The sequence below is a fragment of the Ambystoma mexicanum genome, chromosome 2q (assembly GCF_040938575.1).
Source record: "Ambystoma mexicanum isolate Mex_15411 chromosome 2q, UKY_AmexF1_1, whole genome shotgun sequence".
Classification (NCBI taxonomy): domain Eukaryota; kingdom Metazoa; phylum Chordata; class Amphibia; order Caudata; family Ambystomatidae; genus Ambystoma; species Ambystoma mexicanum.
Genome location: NC_090924.1, coordinates 312,655,820 through 312,680,760, shown reverse-complemented (window position 1 = coordinate 312,680,760; position 24,941 = coordinate 312,655,820). Strand labels below are relative to the sequence as shown.

Sequence of the window (24,941 nt, the reverse complement as noted above, 5' to 3'; positions counted from 1 at the left end):
GTGTTGGCGAAACGACCATTAGATCGTCCCACTGACCACTTGCCTGAGACCACTGTTTCGCCAACCATTCCTACATGGGACGCTGTAAAGTAGTGAGCCAGAGACAACGAGGTAAGTTACCCACTAGTATTTATTTCTTACAGCTCACCAGAGGTTAAATGATTGTGCACCTGGACTTCTCTTTATCCAATTAACTTCAATTAGCGTACATCTCAACAAAACCAAAATAAAGGGTCTTCCAGGTTGCTCAAAAGACAAAACTCAAGGATTGCAATATTGCTTGTTCACAAATGAATGCAGTTCAAAATACGGAGAACACAGGAATGGCAGCCTTTCTTTGTTTAAAACAGCAATATTCAGCCCCGAGCGTTTAACACTTCCGAATGGTTCAGAGCCTTTTCTGTTCAAGCTCTGCGGCCGGTGCTCGGAGCCAACCGTTCCACACTGGCCTTGGCTGGACTTCAGTAAATAACCAAACTTCCCTTTTTTCGCCGTTGGGACTCAGGCGTCTTCATCTGCTGTGCAGTCGGATTTGACCACAGGTCCGGTACGGTACACTCCGGTGAGTTTTCCTTTTTCCTCTAATACGCCCACCGATATGGGGTACTGCCCTCGTACCATTCCGAGTCCACTCTGTCAGCCTCCTTCCACTCCTGCAAAACGAGAGACAAGTTGAGCTGTTTTCTGATGCTTTTAACCCCGGTGAGTCTCCTCCCCAGTAATTAGCGTTAGGCGTTCCCAGCCCTGGGCTCCTTACACCTGAGGCTAATTCATCTCTTCCCAGCTTCAACTTCACGGAGTTAGCTTTGCATTTAACCCCCGCCTGCCCGGAGCCCCCATTATATGGAAACGTGGTTTTCCGTCTTCCTTGTCTGATTTCTATTCCCATTTTCTGGCTTTTGTTTTGATTATGTATCCGTTGGGGCATTCTGCGATATGTCGTTTTTGTCTTTTCTCTTGTGTCTCTTATATTTGTATTGTCCGGTGTGATAGTTGATTGGTGGTGCATTCTGGGACATGTGGTCTGGGCTTTTACTTGTTCCCGCGCGTCTCAAACTTCTCATTATATGGTCTGGTGTGATCATAGACTCATCCCCCTCCCTCTTGTTTTGTTCCGTATTGGCCGCTATTGGTTCCTCATTACAGACGCATGCACAGGCGCGCGTGGGGGACCAGGTAAATACATGACGCCATCATGCCCAGCAAACGCATAGCTTTGCGTACCGTTATCTGGCGACCGGCCTGATATTGCAGAATTTGCAGCAGTATATTCTGAATTCTTTCCTCTGCTGGAAAGGCCAACCCCTCTTGTGTGTTTAGGACAGCTCCTAGGAACTGTTTGGAGGTGTTTGGCACCAGACTTGACTTTTTCCCGTTTATGGAGAAACCTAATTCAAAGAGGAGGTCGATCGTTCTTTGAATGTTTGTTCTGCAAATTACTGGGGTCTCCCCTGTGATGAGCCAGTCGTCCAGGTAAGGGTACACTGGGATTGCCTCCCTGCGTAGGTGTGCCGCCGCCACCGCCAGTACCTTGGTGAATACCATTGGAGCTGAGGCTATCCCGAAGGGCAGTCCCTTGAACTGGTAGTGCGGACTGTCCACCTTGAAGCGCAAGTATCTTCTGTGCGCTGGGAACATGGAAATATGAAAATAGGCATCTTTCATGTCCAATGTTGCCATGTAATCCCCCTTTTTTTTTTAGGAGGGGGATTACCTCTTGGAGAGTAGTCATGCGAAATTTTTGGGGCTTGACATACTTGTTTGCAGGCCGCAAGTCCAATACTGGGTGCATTGTCAAATCTTTTTTTTGGCACAAGGAAGTAAGTTGAGTAAATACCCTTGTTTACCTGGTGTCCCGGGACGAGTTCTATCACGTACTTTGCTAGAAGATTGGCGATTTCGAGGAGGATCTTCTGGTGGTCTAATGAGTGTACTTTTTGTCGTGGAGGGTGGTTTCGGGGACGCTCTAACAGTTCTATGCAGTATCCTGCGGACACTGTGGACAGCACCAATCTGTCTGATGTGATCCCTTCCCAAGCTTGGGTGAAGTTTGAAATGCGTCCTCCTACTGGGGATGCGTGAGAAGGGACCCTGAACGGAACATCACTGTTTTGGGGAGGCGTGCCGCCGCCTCTACTGGGGCTGCCTCTACCCCTACCACGACCTCTCTTGTTACCCCTGCCATAACCCTGGGTAGACTGCTGGTTGTTGTTCCATGGTGTACCCTGCACCTGGGAATAATTGGAGCATCTCTGGGAATTTTGGCCGTGTGGGCGACGAAAATCGCCATTCCCCCTTTGATTTGGGTGTTTCTTGGTTAATTGGCCTAGGGATTTAAGAGTCTCGTACTCATCCTTGGCATTTTTTAGCGCGTTCTCTACCGCCTTGCCAAACAGTAGATCAGGCTCCACCGGTTTATCTATTAAAGATGCTTGGGTCTCGGGTTTGAACCCCGATTGCCTTAACAAAGCATGTCTTTTGATAACAGTGCTCTCTGCTCTCAATCTGCCGGCGTTGTCCGCGGCATCAAAGGTTGCTTTTAAGATGCAACCGGACACGGCTCTTCCCTCCGACGCAACCCTTGCCAACTGGCTTTTTAAGGGTTCTGGGGCGGAGTCGATGAGTGCCGTGACTTCTTCCCACTGGTGGCAGTTGTAGCTCGCCAGTAGGGTGGTGAAGTTGGCAATCCTTGCCTGGTAGGCGGAAGTGGAGGCTACTTTCCTACCCAAACCATAAATCTTTTTGCTCTCCTTGTCGGGAGGAGCTTCAGAAGATGATAGGGGCGTTCCCGCCCTCTTTCGGGTGTTTGTCACTACCAGGGAGTCCGGTTTCAGATACCCCCTTATGTACAGTGGGTCTGATTGGGCTGCCCTGAATAGTTTCTCGATCCTGGGGTTCACTGCCCTGGTGAGGTTAGGATTTACAAGGGAAGGGTCTATTCTCCTATGTATAGATTTGAGGATCGGGATGGCCTGGGCAACAGGTCTCCTTTCTCCCACTAATTCCTCGGCAAAGTCCCTCTCTTCCTATGCTCCCTGGGTGTCAATGTGGAAGTGTTCTGCCGCCCTGGACAGAACTTCATTCAGGAGAGGTTGGTTGTCGACAGGGGAGTCGGTAACCGGGGGTTCTTTGTCTACTGGGGAGTCAACCCTGTAAGTTTCTGGGTCGTCCTCGTCCTCCTCTTGGTCCTCGTCATCCCCATAGCAGCCCGTCCCAGTTTGGTATTCCCAACATGCCCAAATCTGGATCCTCAATAAAAGGTGGATCCTCATTATATTGAGAGTAGGGCTGTATACAGAAAGGGTCCGAAGACCGTGTTGGTGTTTCAACCCGGGACTTCTTACTTGGGGGTATCGGTTCCCTAGAGCCTGAGGGTGATGCCCCGTCAGGGGTATATGAGAGGAAGTGCTCAGGATTCTTGGCATAGAAGTCTGCCAATGAAGACATCCTAGACATAACTCTATGCCGGCACTAGACCATTCCTTCGAGCTGGGAATGACACTTTCCTGGGAGAGTTTCCCTGTTCTATCCGGACTGGACCTATGGGTTTGTGCAGGGGTCTTTAAAATGACAGAAGACTGAGACTTGTCTGTCTGTTTCTGTGGAGTAGAAGACTGTGACCTGTCTGACTGCTTATGGGGTGGAAGAAGGTAGAGAATGCTTCTTTTGTTGTTTTCCCCCCTCCCCGTGGGTGGAAGAGTGTTTTCCCTGTTTTTTCGCCCCTCCGGAGCTTTTTGACGTCTGGCGTCGAGGTTCGGGGTTAGTGTCCCTATCTCTCGAGTGTGGAGGTTGGGACTCGGGAACCGCCGTTACACGGTCTGCTTACGCCGACTCCTGGAGTGCGGCCTGGGGATAGAGGTCGGCTTCGTCTTCCGACGATCGAACCTCCGTTACCTTAGGGAGCGAGGCACTTTTGGCAACAGTGGATGGCTGCCTGGAGTCATGCGGCGATCGAGAACGCCCAGAGGACACCGATTCAGTGGTGGAGTTGGCAATCCTTGCCTGGTAGGCGGAAGTGGAGGCTACTTTCCTGCCCAAACCATACAGTTTCTTGCTCTCCTTGTCGGGAGGAGCTTCGGACGATGACAAGGGTGTGCCAGCCCTCTTACGGGTGTTAGTAACAACCAGGGAGTCCGGTTTCAGATGCCCCCCTTATACACAGTGGGTCTGATTGGGCTGCCCTGAAAAGTTTCTCAATTCTGGGGTTCACTGCCCTGGTGAGGTTAGGATTTAAAAGTGAAGGGTCTATTCTTCTCTGAATAGACTTAAGGATAGGGATGGCCTGAGCAACAGGCCTCCTTTCTCCCACTAACTCTTCTGCAAAGTCTCTTTCCTCTTGAGCACCCTGGGTGTCCATGTGGAAATGTTCTGCCGCTCGGGACAGAACTTCATTCAGGAGAGGTTGATTGTCGACAGGGGAGTCGGTAATCGGGGGTTCTTTCTCTACTGGGGAATCTACTCAGTAGGTCTCAGGGTCTCCCTCTTCCTCTTCTTGGTCCTCATCATCCCCAAAGTAGCCCGTACCAGTTTGCTCTTCCAACATGCCCAAATCTGGATCCTCACAAAAGGATGTATCCCCTTGATATTGGGAGTAGGGCTGTATATAGAAGGGGTCCGAAGACTGTGTTGGGGCTTCAAACCGGGACTTCTTACTTGGAGGTATTGGATCCTTAGAGCCTGAGGGTGCTGACCCCTCGGGAGTATAGGAGAGAAAGTTTTCAGGGTTTTTTGTGTAAAAATCTGCCAATGAAGACATCCTTGACATAACCCTGTCTATGTCATCACTAGACCATTCTCTAGAACTGGGAATGATCTTTTCTGGGGCTTTCTCTGCCTTATCCTGACTGGACTTACTGGTTTTAGCAGGTGTGCTTGGGATAACAGAGGACTGGGACTTGTCTGTCTGTTTATGTGGAGTGGGAAGTTTTTGAGGTGTGTGAGGAGGCTGAGACTGCTTCCTCTGTTTTCCCCCCTCCCCGTGGGCGGAAGAGTGTTTTCCCTGTTTTTTCGCCCCTCCGGAGCCTTCCGACGCCTGGCGTCGAGGTTCGGGGGTAGTGTCCCTATCTTTAGAATGTGGAGGTAGGGACTCGAGAGCTGCCGTAATGCGGTCTGCGGGCGCCGACTCCTGGAGTGCGGTCTGGGGATGGAAGTCGGCTTCGTCTTCAGACGATCGAACTTCTGTTACCTTGGGGAGCGAGGCACAACAGTGGATGATTGCCTGGAGTCATGCAGCGATCTAGATCGAGAACGCCCTGAGGACACCGATTCGGACCGTTCTCTATATGCCTCTTTCCGAGAACTCGACGTGCGTGTCGAGTCTCGGTTGGACTTCATGTGCTTTGTGGAAGTGCTGTGGGTAGCGCTTGTGTCGCCGGGGGTCTTCCCCATAGCTGCCCTGCCGGACGACCTTCCGAGGTCGGGGACTTGCGCTCGCCTGTCTCTTGACGCCACGTTGCCCTCGCCGTCTAAAAGCACAGCGTCGCTGCCATCGCTGAAGGTGCCCTCCGCTGCCATGGCCTCCTGACGCCTGGCGTGGTGGGCCCAACGCTTGATCGAATGGTCCTTAAGTGTTTTCGGTTTAAACCTACTACACGCTCTGCAGTTCACCTCTGGGTGGTCCCTCGGCAAGCAGAGATTGCACGTGGTGTGCCTGTCGACCCAAGGGTACTTGCGGTTGTACTTAGGGCAGAATTGGAAAGGGGTACCCTCCATACGCACCTTGTGGCAGCGGGCTAGTAAGTGTAGGAATATATAAGAATATACCAAAAGAGTGTAGAGTATGTCCACCCGCCACTCTCCCTACTTGCAGGGCCGAGGCCAGAGGCCTTCCAAGGCCCGGGCCGAGGCCGGAGGCCTTCCGAGGCCCAAATCCGTCGTGCAGCTGTCGACGGGAATTCTTCTCCGGGCCGGCGTCGAGTGTGGAAGTTCGGTGACTCGACGTTGGGGTGGATAAATGGGTAAATATAGCAATATTTAGCAAAAGTATGGCTAAGGCCAGGGAACTCCGTGAAATGCTTCCGACCAGTATGGCGGAAAAAAACAATCTGAGGGTCCTACACGCGTGAGGGATCATGGGTACAGTGGACGTCACACTAGGGATAGTATTACTGGCATGCCCTGTGTCGACGCCCATTTTCGAGTTTCGAAAAACAAACTGTAATACTCCGCAGCTTCCACTAGATGTCGGCCTATGCACAGCATGTGATCTAAGCAGATTCCACAAGCCTCAGAAATATATATATATGGCATGTAGATTTGCTAAAAACACCAAAGACTATTTACATCCCATACTACTAAAAAATGTCACGATTAAGTCGAGGATCACTTGCAAAAGCGAGTATGTTATATATGTACAAACAGTATAGCTGAGGTGTGCCTGGGAATGGAAGCGCTTGAGCAAATCAATTACATGCACAACTGCTTAATATTGTACCACTGCTAACTGCAGCACTCAGATGAAACAAGTAGGCACCTCAACACCTACTAATCACAGAAGAGGAACATTAGTGTTCCACCACATGAGTGCGCTGCTAGCATCAGAAATAGGGTCCAAGACTTTCAATGATAGTATTCAAGGTTGCCAGTGAAGCAAAGTCCTCAAAGATGCAACTCAGAGATCTCAAGGTTGTATTTTCAATATTTAATAATGTCCATAATCAAGGGTCCATTTTCAGAAGTCAGAGTAGTATGCCAACACGTGTTTCGACCTCCACAGGTCTTTTTCAAGGCAAAGCTCCAAATATCGGTTCCTGCCAGGTATTAATCGTTTGTAAGTATGTTCAGGCGTCACTGTTCTCATAAATCAGAAGTCCTCGAAAGAGACACTGTACTGCTGAAGTAGTAAAAATATGTCGTAGGGCGACTCATATGTTGATGCCCAATACGTGAAAAAGTTTCCAGCCTCAAAATGGCAGAACCAAAATAAACTGCCATCTGGATCTGACAAGTTTGTGCATAGATATATAGGTACTCACTTGCCCGTGTGATAAATGGTATGTAGGGAGCACAATAATTGGTAAATTAAAACTGAGGGTGCTTCAACATATCAGAGCTATTAAAAACGTTGACCCTACATAACCTATGGATTTACATTTTCAAGAGAAACACAGAGGCAAACTAGAAGGTTTCGCCTACTTTGGCATACATACTGTCCGCAAAGCACCTAGGGGAGGGAATTGAGAGCTCCTCCTCAATTTGAGACCAAATACATCTTGGACCTGGAAACCAAGAGACCGAGGGGTCACAATCTAGACGAGGAACTTTACACTTTCTTGGGCACCTGAAGATGATAATTGGAGCTGATCTAACATGCATTTAATTTGAGATTAAGGGATACCATAGCCCTGTACCTTCACATTACATTGATTTGTTTTGGACAGTAGCTGCACTTATTTGAGCTAGGTATAGGGATTCATATTCATGTATGTAATATGGTGGGTATCAACTATAATACATGAACACAACAATGGAATATCTAATGCTTGAACATTTTAGAGGCAGGGACTGGTTTTCTATTGCAATGGGGGTAGAGTTATTAGGAATGTAATGATATATTTTATAATGACAAATTGAATGTATCCCAGATCTCCCACATTTGCCAATATATTTTAATCTTGTTCTTTCTTGCAGGGTGGGCAAAGTTTTTGCTATTACATATAGACAAATAGGACAGTTGGTTTTATTATCTTATTGCATACTCTTTGTTTTAATCTCCATTAGCCTTGGCTGAACATGAAGACATCAGGTATTTTAGGCGTTTAATGATGCGGAAGGACTAGATAGCGCCGCTTCTGATCTTAACTATATGTATTGCAAAAGCACTTTTTACATGTACAGAAGTGAGTACCTAGCACCTTATGAATTGCGGCTATTTCAAGCACTTAGCACTTTATGCATTCTGTAATGAATGAATAATTACTCAGCTGCTATAAGCACTAAGCACTTTATTAAGACTAGGCAGCTAATGGCATACTTGCACCTATAGCTGCTAGAAGCATTATGCACTTTAACAAGGTAACTTGTACTAATAGCATCTTTGCACATACAGTTGCTAGACGCACCATGCACTTTAGTAAGATCATTTGTACCATTGGCAACATCATGCACAAATTGTACAGAGTCCAGTGATCTACCAGAGTATTATCAATGGTAGCCAGCATAGTAAACTGACTACGTATTAATACAAACTGCAGACTGTGTTGACATACAATTACAGATCTGCCTTCTATAACAGAGGTTTTCCTAGATAAACGGGAGAAAAAATGTTGATCCTCGAGGAGTTTTCATTGCAACCATATCTTGAGTCTATTCATGCCATTAGTGCAGAATTGAGATGCTTTCTGCTCCATGAACGTTTACGTATTAGGGACCATAATGGTTAATCATTCCAATATATGAAGTTAGGAGTCTGCCAACAATGTAAATGCTTTTACTTATAACAGCAGATATCATATATATGAATGGTATGATGTGCAAACTACGCCTTTGATGCATTTTCAAATTGTCTGTATTTAAACTTGGAACACAGCCAGCATAGTACATACTTTGCCCACTGGATGCACGCCTCATCTTACCTTTTCACCGTTCCAAGATATCCAAACTGATATCTAAGTAGCCAAGGCTAGCCATGCATTGTATATCACTCTATACGCAATGACCATAGAGAGTATGTGAGTTATAAAGTCCTTCACCTATGTTTGCACCCTGAACGTGACCAAGCGGTGTGGGCACCGCGAAACACGTCGTATTTGTTGTGCTCTTTTTTCTTTTGGCCATGACATTTTAACTAATAAAAGGAAATACTTACTGCCTGGTCTACTTCTGGTGATTGAACCCAGCATTTGGAGTGCATTGACTCCTCTGGACTGCTCTTGGAGCGCACTCCAAATACTCTGCACCACGGTATAAAGCTTTCATCGTTATAGTAACAAGTGAATAAACTGCATCTTTCAGTCAAGACATTCTTGTACAAAGACCAACCATATGCAAAGGGCGCAAGTGTGGCGCAGACTTTTAAGAAAGCTGGAAAATATCCTTACAATTGTGTATAGGCGCATTATAAATGCCATATCATATCATTACACAAGTGAAAGTGAATCTTGGGGAAGGGAAGCCTGAGGTTTAACCTGTTAATTGACTCGAGAACGGGGTCTCAATATATTTTGTAATTGGAACTATGGTTTGAAACTTGGGGAAGGCAACGCAGAGTATTGGTTAACTCTATTATTTTGAACTTAAGGCAAACCTGAGACTTTTATTGGAACTGCTTTATACTTGGGGAAGGGAGCTGGAAGAAAGCTGTGAGCTGGACAGAGCTCTGAACTTTATGTTGAACACTGATTTGCTGGTTGCTGACATCCCTACACATTGTATAAGATTAGTTGTGAGGGCAAGCATAGGTTTTGGACACAGACAGATTCCCAAGTTTAACCTTTGGAGCTTGACTTTCCTTAGTTTTGGGTTGGTAGGGAAATCCCACCATAGCATAGGGCATAATAGGTGTTCTTCCTTCCTGACTTAAGTTAATAAAGTTTAATTGTTAATTCAGAATCTCTTGTCTGTGTCTTACTCTAAGATGTCTTCAAAGGATCTGGACGAGAATTTTGCGGAAGACCTAGTTTGGAACTCGGAAACTCAAGAGTCCTCTTTGAATATGGAGGAGGCTGATGAATCAGTGGTTGCAAAAGAACCGGGAACAGGAGGTCCGGTCTTTAGGGGAAGGGTATGTGATGAATCCTGCAGTCTCATCCCAGAATCCCAGCCTAAAGCCTCCTCCCATGTGGCCAGGGAAAGGCAGAAACTACCTGATCCAAACACAGGGGAGGTATTAGGGGGGAGGATCACATGGTAGCAGATGGTTGTCAAGGAAATGGGGTGACTCCGTCAAGAGTCGTGGAATTCAGCCTCTTCTGAGGATGAAGGTTTGCTAATGCCTGAATATTTAATGGCATATTGTCACCGTAGGACCTTCCCTCCCTGACTTGTCCAAGGTACCAAATATAAAAGCCTTCTTTGTGAACATGGAAAGGATGTATTGAATAAGGGAATAAGGGAATAGATGGTACTACCTTTAGTAGTACTGATTCTACATGGTTATCCGCTTATAAACCTAAGCAAGAACCCATAATTCCCCTAAATCCTTCCTTTAAATATATGTCACATAAATCCCCTAAACAAAGTGGATTTAAAGATATTGAAGATTTTCATGTTAATACAACTAGAACATTATGGACGTCCAGTTCCATAATGCTCTTATTATTGCGAAATGGAAGCAGCGTTTAGAGTTACCAGACCGTAGTATGTGGTCTAGTGGTTGTAATAACCCACACCTGAGTGGGAACTTTAAATATTTAAAGGACTTTCAGGTGTGGGTCGAAAGGAAGCAGCAGGAGCATCAAAAGCAGACTGAAGCAGAGGTCATGGGGAATGGGGCTTACTTCTGAGATTGGAATTGGGTTGTGCAATATGTTCTTGAATTATAATTGCATTATGCACTTTATGTTTCCTTTATCTTATAGGATGCCTTCTAGATCAATATGCACTTTAATTGGAGATATCCAATACTGATTGTCTGATTTTATGCTGTTTTATCATGATCTCAGCACCATGTGTAATGTTATTAGATACATGTATAATAAAGATTGACTGATTTTATATGATCCTTGGCCTGGCCTATCCCCTCATTGAGCTCCTACATTCAGAGCAACTTATCCTGCTTGATTCTTCAGCGGTTTGATTTAGGTGACCCCCCTTCTCCTTTGCCAATTAGATTATGTGTATATGGCAGTAAGGAGAAATAAAAAGCATGGTAACTAATGTTTCAAGAGGAGTCAGACTCATGAGGCGAGGTGGAAAAGAGGTCATTTCATACATCAAATTTGATTCAATAAAGAAATGCCTATTCAATCCCCATCTCTATGTAGGTGCTCCTCAGGGTGTCTGATCAACACAAAATGGACCCCCCAGTCCAAAGCCTAAACTACGCTGAATCTTATTCCCTGTCACTAACAGGATAAACTCAACCAGACTAGGTCTGTTCAGGGCGTCAAATGAAGTGGTGGATAGCTTTTGACCCCCACCCAAATGTCTCTTTAGTTTCTCTCTGTACCCTTTCCTGGTGAGATGGTTCAAAGTTCAGTTTTGCCCAATGCCTCTATTCTTTCTCTCCTCCTGGGCTAACAGTCTATCCTTTTGGGTCAGCTCGTAATTACTCAGTCCTGAAATATGATGTTTCACCCCGCTTTGGGGCATTTATTTCTTCTCCCCGCCTAGTAGGTTTGTTGCTCACATCTTGACTTGGGGTTCAGCTTCTCGCATCCCACCTTTGTGTTTCGCTTCTCACGCCCAGTCTTCGGATCTCCTTTATCAGCCACCTAGGGATTTCCCCGTCTCTCACCCCATCTTGGCTGTCTTGCCTTTCACACAGTCTTGGGATATCAGGGTTCTCACCCTTTCTTGGGGTATCTAGTTTCTCACCCCTTTTGGGACATCTGGTTTCCCATTGATTCTTGGGATATCTTGTTTCTCACCCCATTTTAGGCTATCTATGGTTCTCTGTGCCCTCCACCCAGTTCACGGAACGCACTGCGTACCTTGTTCTCTGTGGTGGCGTTCCGCAGGGGAGGAGGTCTCCTCGGCTGGTGCGGAACCTCGACTTCGGTTTCGCAGTGGTCTTCCTCATCGGTTCACTTGCGTCAGTTCCTCCCACCAGGCTCGACAGGACTTCGGCGTCAGTACCTGCAGGTGCCGGTCAACCGCTTCTTGGTCGGTCAAGTCTCTTTTTCGTTTTCCGGGCTCAAGCTCCTCTGGCTTCTGGCCTTGTAGAAGGCAAAAGCGGTCTGCAGGCCCTCTCACTCCTCCGCTATCCACAATGTCTGTGTGGTGCTGCTTCTTCGAAGTGGAGGTTCCCTCTTCTGCGCTACTCTCCAGGCTGGTGTTGTTCACTCTCTTTTTCTCCGTCAGTCTCACAGGACCTTTATGTTCTTCCCTGCAATGAGGTGGTACCATCTATTTGTCCTGTGCTTCATGCAAGGGTAGAAACAGTAAAGGATCAGGAACCACACCAGCTTCTGCTCTAGGGATATTCGCTTCTTGGAGGGGGATTGGGGGGGGGGGGTGAGTCCCCAGTGGGATCTCACTTGCCTTGTCCCCTATGGGGTGTTAAGCTTAGCAGGCCCACCTCCCTATTCCCAAAGGTGATGGCTCCTATTTGGGGACAGGGGAGGAATTCCCTAGATCTGTCACAGAGTTTAGTACTTAAAAAAAAAAATGTTTTAATGGGTGTACAACTTGATTTATGTGAATAGAAAAACAATGTTCTATTCTCCTTCAACCAAAAGCTTTACCAACTACTGTTTTTCAGTCAAACGCAAAATATGAAATTCCATACATCATGGGTCTGGATATCCTGAGATGGTCTCAGGGCAAGGCCTCAACATTCATGAAGTAGACAATACTTCTGTAGCATAATCATCATCTGACAGAACATAGGGGGATTCTAGTGGAATCTTGTATACTCTCCTCTGAGTCCTGTGGTCTCGCTTTAAGTTGACAATCCAAGGAAAGACTTGAGCACAATGGAATTTCAGGAGCATGGCTCTAATGTGGTTTCTGATGTAAGCTATTGATCTAGTGTTGCCTTGGTTAAAAAAAGTGACCCTACACAATCTGGGAACAATATGCTTCAAGATACGAAGTGTGGGGCTGTAATAAAGTGACCGTCCAACTTTTTGGAGTGAACAACAAGAACTGTAAAAAAAGGCCTGTTTGCAAAATATTCTTGAGGGGCTTAACCTTGGTCTTAATTTAGAGCATAGTAACACACACCAAAGAAAATTGATCACATGTTAAGATGCTTCGAAGAACTTGAAAAAGAAAGAATGATTGTATAGAAATAAAATAAGGAGATTTCTGTAATGTTGTTTTACTTTGAAGAAAGGCATATTTCAAATAATGAAAGGGAGCCCCTTAACAAGGAGAAGCAACTTCAGAAATAATGTGTCGAAATAGTTAAAGCCGACTTGCTGACCATGAAAAAAGGTTACAGAGGTATAGACGAGATTTCTACTGGGCGGTGAGCTTGGGCATTACTATAATAGCATGTTTATTCACCTTTTCTGTTATTGTCTGTCACAGGGGTATTTCCCATTCGTCAAACTGAATGAGCTGGTAGATAACAAAGATGTTGAATTACGTAGTCCTTACCTTTGCCCAGGCAAGCTTTCGCTTGATGGAATCATTGTCTGGTTCAACATGTCGAGCAAATTTTAAATTGTTTATTGTATATTCATGTCCACAATAGACTCTCTACAATAAAAGAAAATGAGAGAAGAAAATAGCTGTGTTAAAAGAGACCATGAGGTATTGAATGTATAATTGGCATTACTCTGTTTGCCCTGTCTAGTAATCCACATAACCAGCAAATACATATTTTCACAATTTAAATCGTAGAAATACGAGTGATTGAAAAATGGCTGACAAACCACTTTAATATATTTTACATGATCAAGAAGCAATTTATTTTAGCAAAATAAGATAAATTAATATTAGATTCACCTTTTAATTGGTCAGATATGTGGGCGGTTTTACATAAACTATTGGCATTGTATGGGCATAACTAGAGGTAAGTGGAGCGCTTTACATAATTAAGACACAATGCTTTGCTAGCAGATACACTATCAGACTTAACAATGGTATCTGCTCTGCTGGGCACTGGACGCCTTTCACTACAATACCACATTGGCAATATCTGAAAGCAAATTAAAAACGTTCATGGGGGTGCTCACTATAGAGCAACAATATCTTCTTCTAGTAACTTTATTTGGCCAATCGCCATAAAAAGATTTCAGCAATACATTCTGCAACCATAACGCTGCATAAATAAGCCAAAATGACAGAATATCTTGTCTATGCCATTACATTTCATAAGGTGCCATTGCAATACAAAAATAAAGACATTTAGATTACATGAATATATAACATGAAAAATACAATATAAAATGTATGCCGATGAGAATAATTCCATGCCCGTTAGCAATTTCCTTTCATCTATCACTCGAAAGGATGTTAGAACATTTGATAGTGCATGAACATAAACGTTCAATAACTTACATCTTGCTCAATATGCAATATCAAATATCTGGTCTTTTGAGCATCTGGCTTCTTAACCACCATGATTGTTTGATATAAATCAAAAGTGCCCATGCGATCAAAGGGGTTTCAGATTTTAACCAACAACACAGTGCTGGACGATATTGTGAAAAACCCAAACAAGTTAGCGCCGGGACTAGTGTTTTTCACCTGATATGATCACATAAGGGGCAAAAAAAAAAAAAAAGTGTGCCATATCCTCATTATCTGCATTGCGCACAATACATCTCTGCGCCCTAGGATTACCGGATCTGGATGCCAAAAGGGTACCCAACTGTAAACAGTTAAAATGCGCTCAAGTAATCAGGGTTCTCTCCTCCATACGATTAATCAACAAGACATAATCCTGAATTTTAAGGTCGTCAACTATCGCACGTCTCCTGTTTGACTGGAGATTAAGTTACAGAGATTCTCTATTATTAGCAATATCGGATTTCAGACGTGCAATCAGGTCTCTCTGCGACAAACTAGTTAGATGGTTTGGATTAAAAAACTGTGCAGCAGCATTTATATTATGTAGTAATTGCTTCACATGTTTAAATCATGGGACAGACAGCTCAGTAATCAAACATGGAGTCAAGGATGTGCAGATATTTGCCCAGATACGCAACGACAAGAGGCCGGGTTCAATGCTATTTCCAACTACCCAAGATACCTGGGAACAACATTTAAATCCATAACAGTAGCTGCTTCCAAACCGTTCACATTATGGCAATTGCATACTCCTGAAGAAGTGCAAATCGGCAGCCAAGAATACTGCTTACTGGAAGCCAGAACCAGGGTAGCAGGAAAGGAACGTTTTCTTTCTAGACTGAGGTTTATCACATTTTCTTACAAAGTTTTGATGAAGACAACATTTACTAGATTCTTAAAATAAAAAGCTTGTTTCATCATTAAATTGCTTTCGTCTGACGTTTGCGACTGCCTGTTTTGCCATATCACTCAGAAGACATTTCCATCGGCTCCTGCTTCCAAATCCAAACCTTGTTCGCAGAAAGCTCAGTTGGCGACTAAAGAATCGGACTGCTTTAAGTGCTTACCACCAGTTCGTGAATTCGTGCTAGCTTACACTGTTTGGGCAAGTTTACATTGTGCATTGTATTGTGATAGGTATCTGCAATAAAACTGAAAATATTTACTGTTTCCGGAGGTAGGCGGCCCAAGGTCTCTATCAGAGCTTTGTACATTTCTTCAGCGGTCCCTTCAAAGAACTTTCCACAGCCAGCCACAAACAGCGTGTCACCTGCAGACCAAAATACGGACCAATGTGAGTACAAACCTTGACCTTCTTCTATATGAAATATTGAGTTCCAGAGGTGTTTATTCTGAGCTGGGGAGGGAGCAAGAAGATGGGTGAGGAAGAGGCAGCATAGAGAAAGGGGGAGGGGGGAGAATAGCCAAAAATAAAACTTAAACCATCTGAAACAGTATTTTAGTAAATTCTATATGCTATAATATTCCTTATTTCTTTGCTATTTTTTCTCATTTTTTGTACGTTATTGAAGCGCTTGGTGACTCAGTTTACACAAACAGTACCAACAACACAATATTATTCATTCAAAACACAATAGGAGGTAAACAAATGATGTGATCTACAATGAGATGTGCGAGAGCCTGAGCAACAGCAGGAGTATCAGATGCAGTCAAACCCTGTTATAAGTCTTAGGGAGGAGTTGAGTCAACAACAAGGTCTTATTATGTAGTAGGAACCCCAATCCGAGTTCTTAGCAGGTAGGCCTTAAAGGGTTGCCATATATCCACAGGGTGGTTCCCAGCTGGCTGCATGCTGGCCCATTGATAATCAGTATCTGAGGCCCAGGTGACTGTGTGAAGCCATTGCTTAGCAGTCGGTCCGGTGGATTTGCGCCACAATAACAGTATACATCACACCGCCAATAACATTCATAGGCCAGCAAGTCTCTTAAGTTGATCGCCCAAACCCTCAAATATATGAAACAGGCATTGAAATGGTGTAGGATCCATTGTACAATCTAGCATTTCTGAGAACAGTACATATATTTCTCCAAAAACGATCTATACCCAGGCATCCCCATATCATGTGCAGGTACCCATCCTCATCCACCCCACACCTAGGCCAGGCCCCCGACACTGTTTGATAGAATACCTGCAATCTGACTGGAGTATAATGATACCTATGGACTACCGTGAGTTGGATCAGGCGAAATCTGGAATTTACGGACACCCTGCGGGTGTCCATATTCAATGCCTGCACCCATTTGGAACGCGCTTTGATCGGGGCAATCCTAGAGTGATCCTGTACTATCCCATATAATGTAAAGACCATAACGCGGGTTCCGTGGGCCTTCATGAGGAGGTCCCAGCATCGAATCGTTGGGCGGCATGACTGGAAAGTCCGAACAGGTCCCCCTAACCGCCCTACACAATCCACCATATTGTAGCCATTGTATTTTGTATGGACTGCCACTGCATACGTCCATGCATCTCTTGTGCAGTAGTAAAAATCCCTGCTATATACATATCTTTCAACGATACCAAGCCATCTTGTGCCCACTGTCGTACAATAGCAGCATTCACTCTAGGAAGAGAGGGGACACAATTCCATATAGGGCAATCACCATGAAATGGCTGGGGCACCCCCAGGAGCTTCAACACCTTACTCCAGGCAATCGCGGGCACACTTGCAAGGTCAAACGGACATGGGTCAGTGAACGTTGGGGGTAGTCCCAGTGATCTGATATCACGTTCCCAGCCGAACATCTCTCAATTTGAACATGTGGGTAATGGGCATCTTCTGCAAACTAAAAGGCTGCATACTGTGAATTCGCCTCCATCCAATATATCCAGAAGTCAGGAGCTGCAAACTCCCCCTGGGAGAACTGTCTGGATAGCGTATCCCATTTGAGGCGTACAGAACCACCACACCAGATACATTTATTTATGACAGCATCACGCTTCTTGAAGACTCTCACCCCAGGTCACAATGGGATGTTTTGAAGAGGTACAGGAGTTTTGGTAGAACCACCATCTTAACCAACACAATCCTGCCAGCTATGGCCAGTGGTAGCCGCGCCCAAGCATGGAGCTTAGCTGCAAGGTGGTGCATGTAGACGCCATAATTTCATCAATGTAGCAGGATGTCTAGTTACTATGACTCCTAAGTATTTGACCTCCCGGGGTGGCCAGGAGAATTCTAGCAAGTCTTGTGGCTCTAAAGCCCCGTCAGTCAAGGGTAATAGTTCGGACTTAGTACAGCTGACTTGGAGACCCGCCATCTCCGCAAATGCAATAACTTCCTGCATAATCGGGGCTAAGTGGAGATGGGGTTCCCGCACATATAGTATTGCATCGTCCACATATAGAGAAATAATTTTGGGTGCCCCAGATGTTGTAATCCCTCTATGCCTGTGCTTGTGTCTAATTAAGTCTGCCAATGGTTCAATGATTATGGCGAATAATAGTGGCGACAGCGGGCACCCCGGTCGCGTGCCTCTGGCGATGGGGTGAAATCTGCCAGTTCGTCCAAACTCTAGCCATCAGAGACGCATACAGCAATCTTACCCATGACACAAACTGATGGCCAAAATAGCATTTATATAAGACGGCATACATAAACTTCCACGAGACCGAGCTGTATGTCGAGAGCCACCACAACTGCCTGAGTCTCGGGGTCTATCTGGGCAAGGATGTTAAAGAGCTGGTGCAAGTGGAGCACTGTTAAAGAGCCGGTGCAAGTTGAGTGCTGTAGAGGGCCCAGGAATAAAGCCCGATTGATCTGGAGGGACAATATGGTTCATATAAGGCAATAATCGAGTGGACAGAATTTTAGCAAAAACATCTGAGTTAATCAATGAGAGGGGTTCACTGTTCTGCCGGCAAATCAAGTTTTAACAGAACCAGAATAATTGCTTCTCTCATAGTAGGAGGGAGTTCCCGGTTCTCAAGCGCTTCCAGACATTTCATGTAGACGAGGGGCCAAATGCGATTTGGAATGTTTATAAAATTCAGCCGTGAGGCCATCAGGGCCAGGAGCCTTTCCAGAAGGCAAGGCATCAACAGCCCAGCCGATATCTTCTGGTGAAATGGGTGTGTCCATGCAATCTCTGGTCTCGTCAGACGATATTGAAAGCAGGAGCCGTCTTATCCTGTTGGGTGAACAGGTATCACTGTTTGAGTAGAGATTAGCATAACAGGTTTGGAATACATGGTTCACTTCCATCAATGTGTGTACTAGGGTCCCTGATGTGTCCCGAATGCAAGCAATATAGCCACTGCCCTCAGTTTGGCTAATGGTCCAGACCAGCAACCTACCTGGACGTTAAGCCTCACCATATCTTCACGCTGCTCTCGGGCGTCCATAAATCTCAACTCTCACTCAGCGCGTGATCTGAAGTTATCCAACGCGACTTTATTTCCCCTAAAGTGGTGGCCGTTGGACAAGTCGCTTGCATCTGTTCTAGTTGATGCAAAGTGTCTTCACTGTCTTTGATATCTTTCTGTATAGTTTTAAGAATGCCATGCTCTATAGACATTGCAATTCCCCGAATATAAGCCTTAAAGGCTTCCCATAGTATCTGACAGGAAGATACAGACCCAGTGCTTGTTTCATAAAATAGTTTAATGTGTGCCTCTAGGTTGGTCTCAAAGACCAAGTCTTGTAGTGCCTGTGACTTAAATCTCCAGCTGTAGTGGGGCTTCAGGAGCCCGTCCAACTGAAGTGATAATAGGACCGGAGAATGTTCCAAGTACGTTCTGGGCAATATGTCATCACAGTTAATGGCACTAAGAAGTACATCTGAGGGGGGGCATGGCTAACTAGCCATGGAGTAGGACGTGCCTGAGAAGAGCTGCTCCCGAAATCCGACGTCGATCCTTGGAAACACGCATTCAAAATTGAAAAGCCGCTACAGAACTGGAAGCATTGGAGTATGAATGTGTGCCCCTGCCACAGCCACATAATTCAAAGGAATTGGGTTACGCAACAGCAGTAGCTCCGATACAATGTGCCCAAAATGGCGGACAACAAAGGAGATGAGTCTGTGGCAGTGAAAACAGCTGTACGGACCCGAACGTGCAGTGGACAGATTAACGCTGTCCCTTGGTGGATGTGCGGATCCTTGTGCTTGAAGCGGTGAGCTGAGTTCGCCGACGGGGATGCGGAGCTAGCGTGAAGAGCCTGAGGTGACGGGCGGACCCAGGTAGTGAAGGCGGTGGTCGCATGGACAGATTGGTGGGAACCGGCATCTGGAGCACGCGCGGCCCCCCCCCTAGCCATTCAAGACCATCGAGTGTGCGGCTCCCTGCTGCCCGCGTGTAATGGGCTCCAGAGACACGGGGGCTGCATGATTGGTGTGCATGCAACCCGTGTGAACAGCAGCTGCTGGGCAAACAAGGAACAGAGGCTCAAAGACCGTGCTCTGAGCGATCCAGTATATGCAGAGGCACCCGAGTGTGCAGGACCGGTAAATAGGGCTCGCTAAACTGAACAAACACTGTGAGTCAGACGGGACCGAAAAGGGGATCGGCGAGGCTCGCGGGGAATTCCTCCCGCATGAAGAACATGACCGATAGTATTGTACAATAACCAGAACGAGTGCTGGCATCACATAAGTGGGTGCATGACGGCGCGGACACCAAACAAGGCGCCCCGTGCCTCGCTGAACATTGTGTTGGCCCGGTGCCTCGCTGAACATTGCGTTGACCGCGGCGGAAAGGCCCTTGCGCCGGACAGCAGCCAGGTGTGTGGGCTGTTGTGTGGCGGTGAATCATTGGGGAGTAACGTGTGTCCCCTGGGCCCGTGGCTGAAACCGCCCGTGGGGCTCTGCCAGGCGGACTGCAACCACTGCGCCGCGTTGGTCCATCGACGGGTGGCAGGGCGTGGTGGACAGGGAATACAAAGGGCTGCATAACGCAGTCCCAGTCTGAGCAGAACCCCGGCACACATGAGCGCACGCCCGTGCGGAACGGAAGAGGGAAACACAGGATTTTGCAAGCCAAAGGCGGACTGGGACCCGCACCAAGGGAGTGAACCGGGCGTGACCCACTGGCAAAGACATAGCCTACAAGTAAGCATGAAATCTGGGGCCAGCGGCAAGATTCGAAGTGTGGTGGCTATCGGCCAAGGGGGACGCCAATTGAGCACATAATAAAACCTGAGTTTATCACTGTGTCAGCAAATACAAGTGCCAGAGGCCAGGTGAAAAGGGAAGGCCCCCAGCTCTGCTTGAGACATTGCCAACATTGAAGAGAGCGAGGTACGAGGCTGGGCGAGGTGGCAGCTGGCAGGTGTACTGCCTCAGAGCACGCAACATAAAGTGCCAAATAGACTGATCGCCCAACTGAGACCAGCAACGATCCACAATAAGCAGTAAAGCCATTCAAAAACGTGGGAGGACATAACCCACCTGAAAATATGGCACAGCGCATACGGATCCATGCTGGGCACGCCGAGGAGAACAGCCCAGACCTGAAGTGACCTACCAGCGTCACGGCGTGTCTGAGGAACAGACTTGCAGCACCACAGCCGAAGTGAACCTGGACACGTGATCAAATTCGTAAAATGACGGGGAGAGTGGTCAAGGGCAAAAGCAAACAACCCACGATGGAGGCGTTTGCCAAGACACAGCATTCGCCAGCGGCGTCGACGCATACTGGCGCAAACACGCCCACTGAAAATTCCCCGGGGACTGAGAATCATCAAATACTGACGGCCATAACAGAGCTAAGAGACTCATGGGGGATTGCAATGGCGGATTTGCGAACCTCCCTGGAGGCAAAAATAGATGCAGTGGGGATAGAAGTCAACTTGCTGCGACAAGACTTCAGGGCGCTGGCAGACAGAACGACCAGCTTGGAAAGTACAGTCAAAACTAACAGACATCAGCACTGAAAATACAAAGGAGGTCCACATACTAAAACAGCAAGTGGCTAACCTGGAGAACCGTGCAGAGGAAGCCGAAGGAAGAGCGAGACAGAACAACATCCGTGTGGTCGGTCTGCCGGAGGGAGAGGAAGGTCAGCACCCTACGGACTATGGAGAATTTGATCTTGCAGGAAATAGGGGCCGATAAACTTTTGCAAGGCTTCACAGTGGAGCGAGCGCACAGAGCTCTCATGAGAAAACCGAAGCCCGGACCCCCCACCCCCCTGCGCAATAATTGCTAAGATATTGAACTATAAAGACCGCAAGAAGATTTTGGAGTATTTTCGAAAAGGAGGGACGATTGAAAGAGCCGCGGCTACTATTACGGCGTGTCCTGATTATACACTGCTGGTCCAGAGGTAACGATTTAGCTACGTGGCGGTGAAAAGAAGGCTGCGAATGGCCAGCATCAAATACATGCTACTGTACCCTGCAAGATTGAAAGTGTTGTACAAAAGTAGAATGTTCTTTTTTGGACACCCCGGAGGAAGCGGCTGCATGGCTGGATTTGCAGGGCTGCCCGGAACAAGAGGCCGCACGGACCCAGGAAGAGCACGATAAGTGATTGGGATGTTGTGTGCATACTGGTGTCTCACATTGCGTGGTATCCCATTAGAGACTTGCTTAAGACATTGATAGACAGGTGTGGATAGGTAGTGTCAAACTAGACTAAGAGAACATTGATTTTGCTGTTATATGGCGGACTGGAATATAGAGTATTGAGTACATGAGCAAAATACATAGCATGCTGTGGTTGATTTGTAGCAAATAGGAGCGGCTGGACACGGGCACCTTACCCCCGAGTAATACTAGTAGTAGTAGGATAGCGATTAGGACGACCTCACTCTGCTGAGCTTCGAGTACAGGCTATTGCCAGAAAGAGCTAGATGCGGGGGTGCCTGAGATCCAGGGATGGAGCTGGGCAACAGTTGGGGCGGGGGGTAAAGTTGGGGAGGGGAAGGGAGGTGAGAGGGGAAAGGGAAGAGGGGTTTGGGGTTTGTAGTTAAAGGGAGTTTGAAATGGGGAATGAGCCTATATAAACTGAGAAGGAAGTTAGTTTTGGACTGCACCGGTGGGGAAGGAGAGGGAACTCTAATAGGCCATGGGAGACCTTAAAATAAATACATGGAATGTCAGGGGGCTTAATAGCTATTTAAAACGGAATAAGGTCATGTTGTACCTGCGCAGACAAAAGATAGACATTGCACTGTTGCAAGAGACTCACCTGACACGGGAAAGGATGGAGATGGTGGCCAAGAAATGGAAAGGAGTTGTGGTGGGTTCGTCATATTCTGCTTATGCTAGAGGAGTGCTCATCTGTGTGGCCCCCAAGAAAGGCAATACTCGCATTACTCCGCCCCTCAGCAGTTACATACGAGGCTAGACTATGTCTTTGCTACTTCGGAAATAATAACAGAGATCACACAGGCGGAATACAAAGCGAGGGTCCTTTCGGGCCACTGGTACTCTGATGGCAATACTGCCCCCCGAGAGCAAGGATTCCGACATGGCGCCTCTGAGCGGAGGCACTCAGGGATCCCTTTTTTAGGGAGGATATGAGGGAGGAGATTATAAACTATTTTGAAATAAATACTGGTAGCGTGGACTCGGCGGGCACGTTATGGGAAGCCTTTAAGGTCGTGATGATAGGGATAGCCATTGCAAAATGTAAAGGCCTGCAAGGGGGGATCCTGGTTGACCTAAAAGAAACAGAAAGGAAACTGGAAAAGGCATTGGTGGGAGGAATGAACTTGAAGGAAGGCATGGAGCTGATACTTAAACTGCAGCAGGAATGTGCGGGGCACTGGGAAAGACTGTGTAACCTCAACTATAAAAAATATATAGAGAGACAGCATGCGGGAGGAGATAAAACAGGAAGGCTCTTAGCATGGTTATACAAGAGCGAAACCCCCAGACCCACGATTAGAACAATAACGAGAGAAGATGGTAGGATAGTAGACACCCAAGATGAAGCAAGATTATTACAGGTCGTTATATGATGATGAAGGAGGCAGTAATTATGAGACGATAATAGAAACACTGGAGGATATAGGACTGCCTAAGATAAGCGTTGAGGAAAGGGAGGAGCTAGATGCACCGATTACTTTGGAGGAGTTAGAAGAGGTCGTGAGGCAGCTGCCTACTAGCAAGACTCCGGGGGCTGACGGATTCCCAAGTGAATCCTATAAAGTATATAAGGAGGAGGTGCTCCCCCCAATGTTACAAATGTAAAATGAAGCGTTTGAGGTGGGAAGGTTGCCAGAGTCACTTAGAGAGGCGATTATAATACCGCTCCCCAAGCCCAACAAGCCTGGGCATAGCTGTGGTTCTTACAGACCTTTGTCGATGCTGAACCAGGACAGCTAAATATTGACGGCTGTCTTGGCAAACAGATTGCGGAGAGTCATTGGCAAACTAATACACCCCGACCAGACAGGCTATGTCCCAAACAGGAACATAACTAACAATCATAGATGACTCCAACGGGTGACTGAGTTTGGGAGTGAGAGCAAAGGTGAAATGGCAATCGTGTCCTTGACGCAGTAAAGGCCTTCGACTCGGTCAAGTGGCCCTGGCTGCTGGCAGCCCTAGCGGGCTATGGAATGGAGCCAGGATACATACAATGGGCGAAGATGCTATATAGTGAACCGTTGGCCAGAGTCAGAACAGGAATGGTGACATCGGAAAGATGGCAACTCCATAGAGGCACCAGACAAGGATGTCCATAGTCCCCAATGCTTTATATATTAGCTCTGGAACCCCTGGCAATATACCTTAGACAACAATACTATACCATAGGCATATATGCGGACAATTTGCTGCTGTACCTGCAGCACCCAGAGGAAAATCTCCAGTACATTTTAGAGGTGATGGAGAGATATGTGGGGTTGTCTGGTATAGCGGTGAACCCCCAAAAATCCAGCATTTTTCCATTAGGCGGCTATAGGGGGACTCCAGTGGGATGGCTACCGGTGTTACAGATACCATGGGCGGCTAGTACTTTTCGCTATCTGGGGATTGACGTGTACCACACAGTGGAAGTGGAGCATAGACATAATACTGAGGTGGCCATTAAGAAAATAGAGAATTTTATGAGATTTTGGGTGAAACTGCCCCTAGCAATGATGGGACGTGGGGCAATGCTAAAGATGGTGGTTCTAACTAGACTCCTGCACTATTTTGGGAATATACCATACTTGATACCCAAGAAGTTTTTTGTTAAACTGAACAGTATGTGCAGGGATTTTTTGTGGCATGGCACTCGGAATAGTGTGGCACTATGGAAGTTACAGAACTTCTATGAGAAAGGGGGGATAGAACTGCCCAACTATGAGGTCTATTATGTAGCGAGTCAACTGCAGTATGTGGCCAAATGGCTTTCAGATGAAGCGACCTCTGAATCCAGACTGTTTGGACAAGATTGTGCCCCATTTTATTTGAAGGAGATGATGTGGTTGCCCAAGACAGAAATGGAAGGGCACCCCTATATGATGGTGCTGGGATGGAAGATATGGTGTAGGGCATGCCTGATGATGGAGAACTCATCCCCATGTTCCCCACAGATGCCATTGGTTGCACTAACAGGGAGCGACAAGCAGCGAAGGATGATAATCAGGAACCTGTCATGATGCCTACCTCCAAGGTGCCAGACAAGACCCAGCTACCCCAGAGGCAGACATCATGTCTTCAAGGGAAGTCACAACAGCCTCAAGTAGGGGCTCTTTGGACTCAGTCCTGGCGCCTTTGGCGCCAGGCTCATATCGGGCCACAGTCCTGGCGCCATAGGCGCCAGGCTCATAAAAGAGGACTTTGTGTTAAAGGTGCTTAGTGTTAACTTACCTGATGCAGACCATGCTGCAACATCCAGGCCTTCTGAGGCCTGAATGGGACT

At 46.7% G+C, this 24,941-nt stretch overlaps 1 protein-coding gene across 6 annotated transcripts in view; it reads right to left on the bottom strand.

Annotated features, from left to right (window-relative positions):
* HAGH (hydroxyacylglutathione hydrolase) overlaps window positions 1–24,941 on the bottom strand; it is a 933,635-nt gene that overhangs the window by 224,370 nt on the left and 684,324 nt on the right. For all 6 annotated transcript variants that reach the window (XM_069647285.1, XM_069647283.1, XM_069647282.1 and 3 more), the window contains exons 6-7: window positions 15,288–15,391; window positions 13,204–13,305 (exon numbers count right to left, since the gene is read on the bottom strand). In XM_069647285.1, the coding sequence (XP_069503386.1) occupies window positions 13,204–13,305; window positions 15,288–15,391 (206 nt within the window). The remainder of the gene's footprint in view (window positions 1–13,203; window positions 13,306–15,287; window positions 15,392–24,941) is intronic.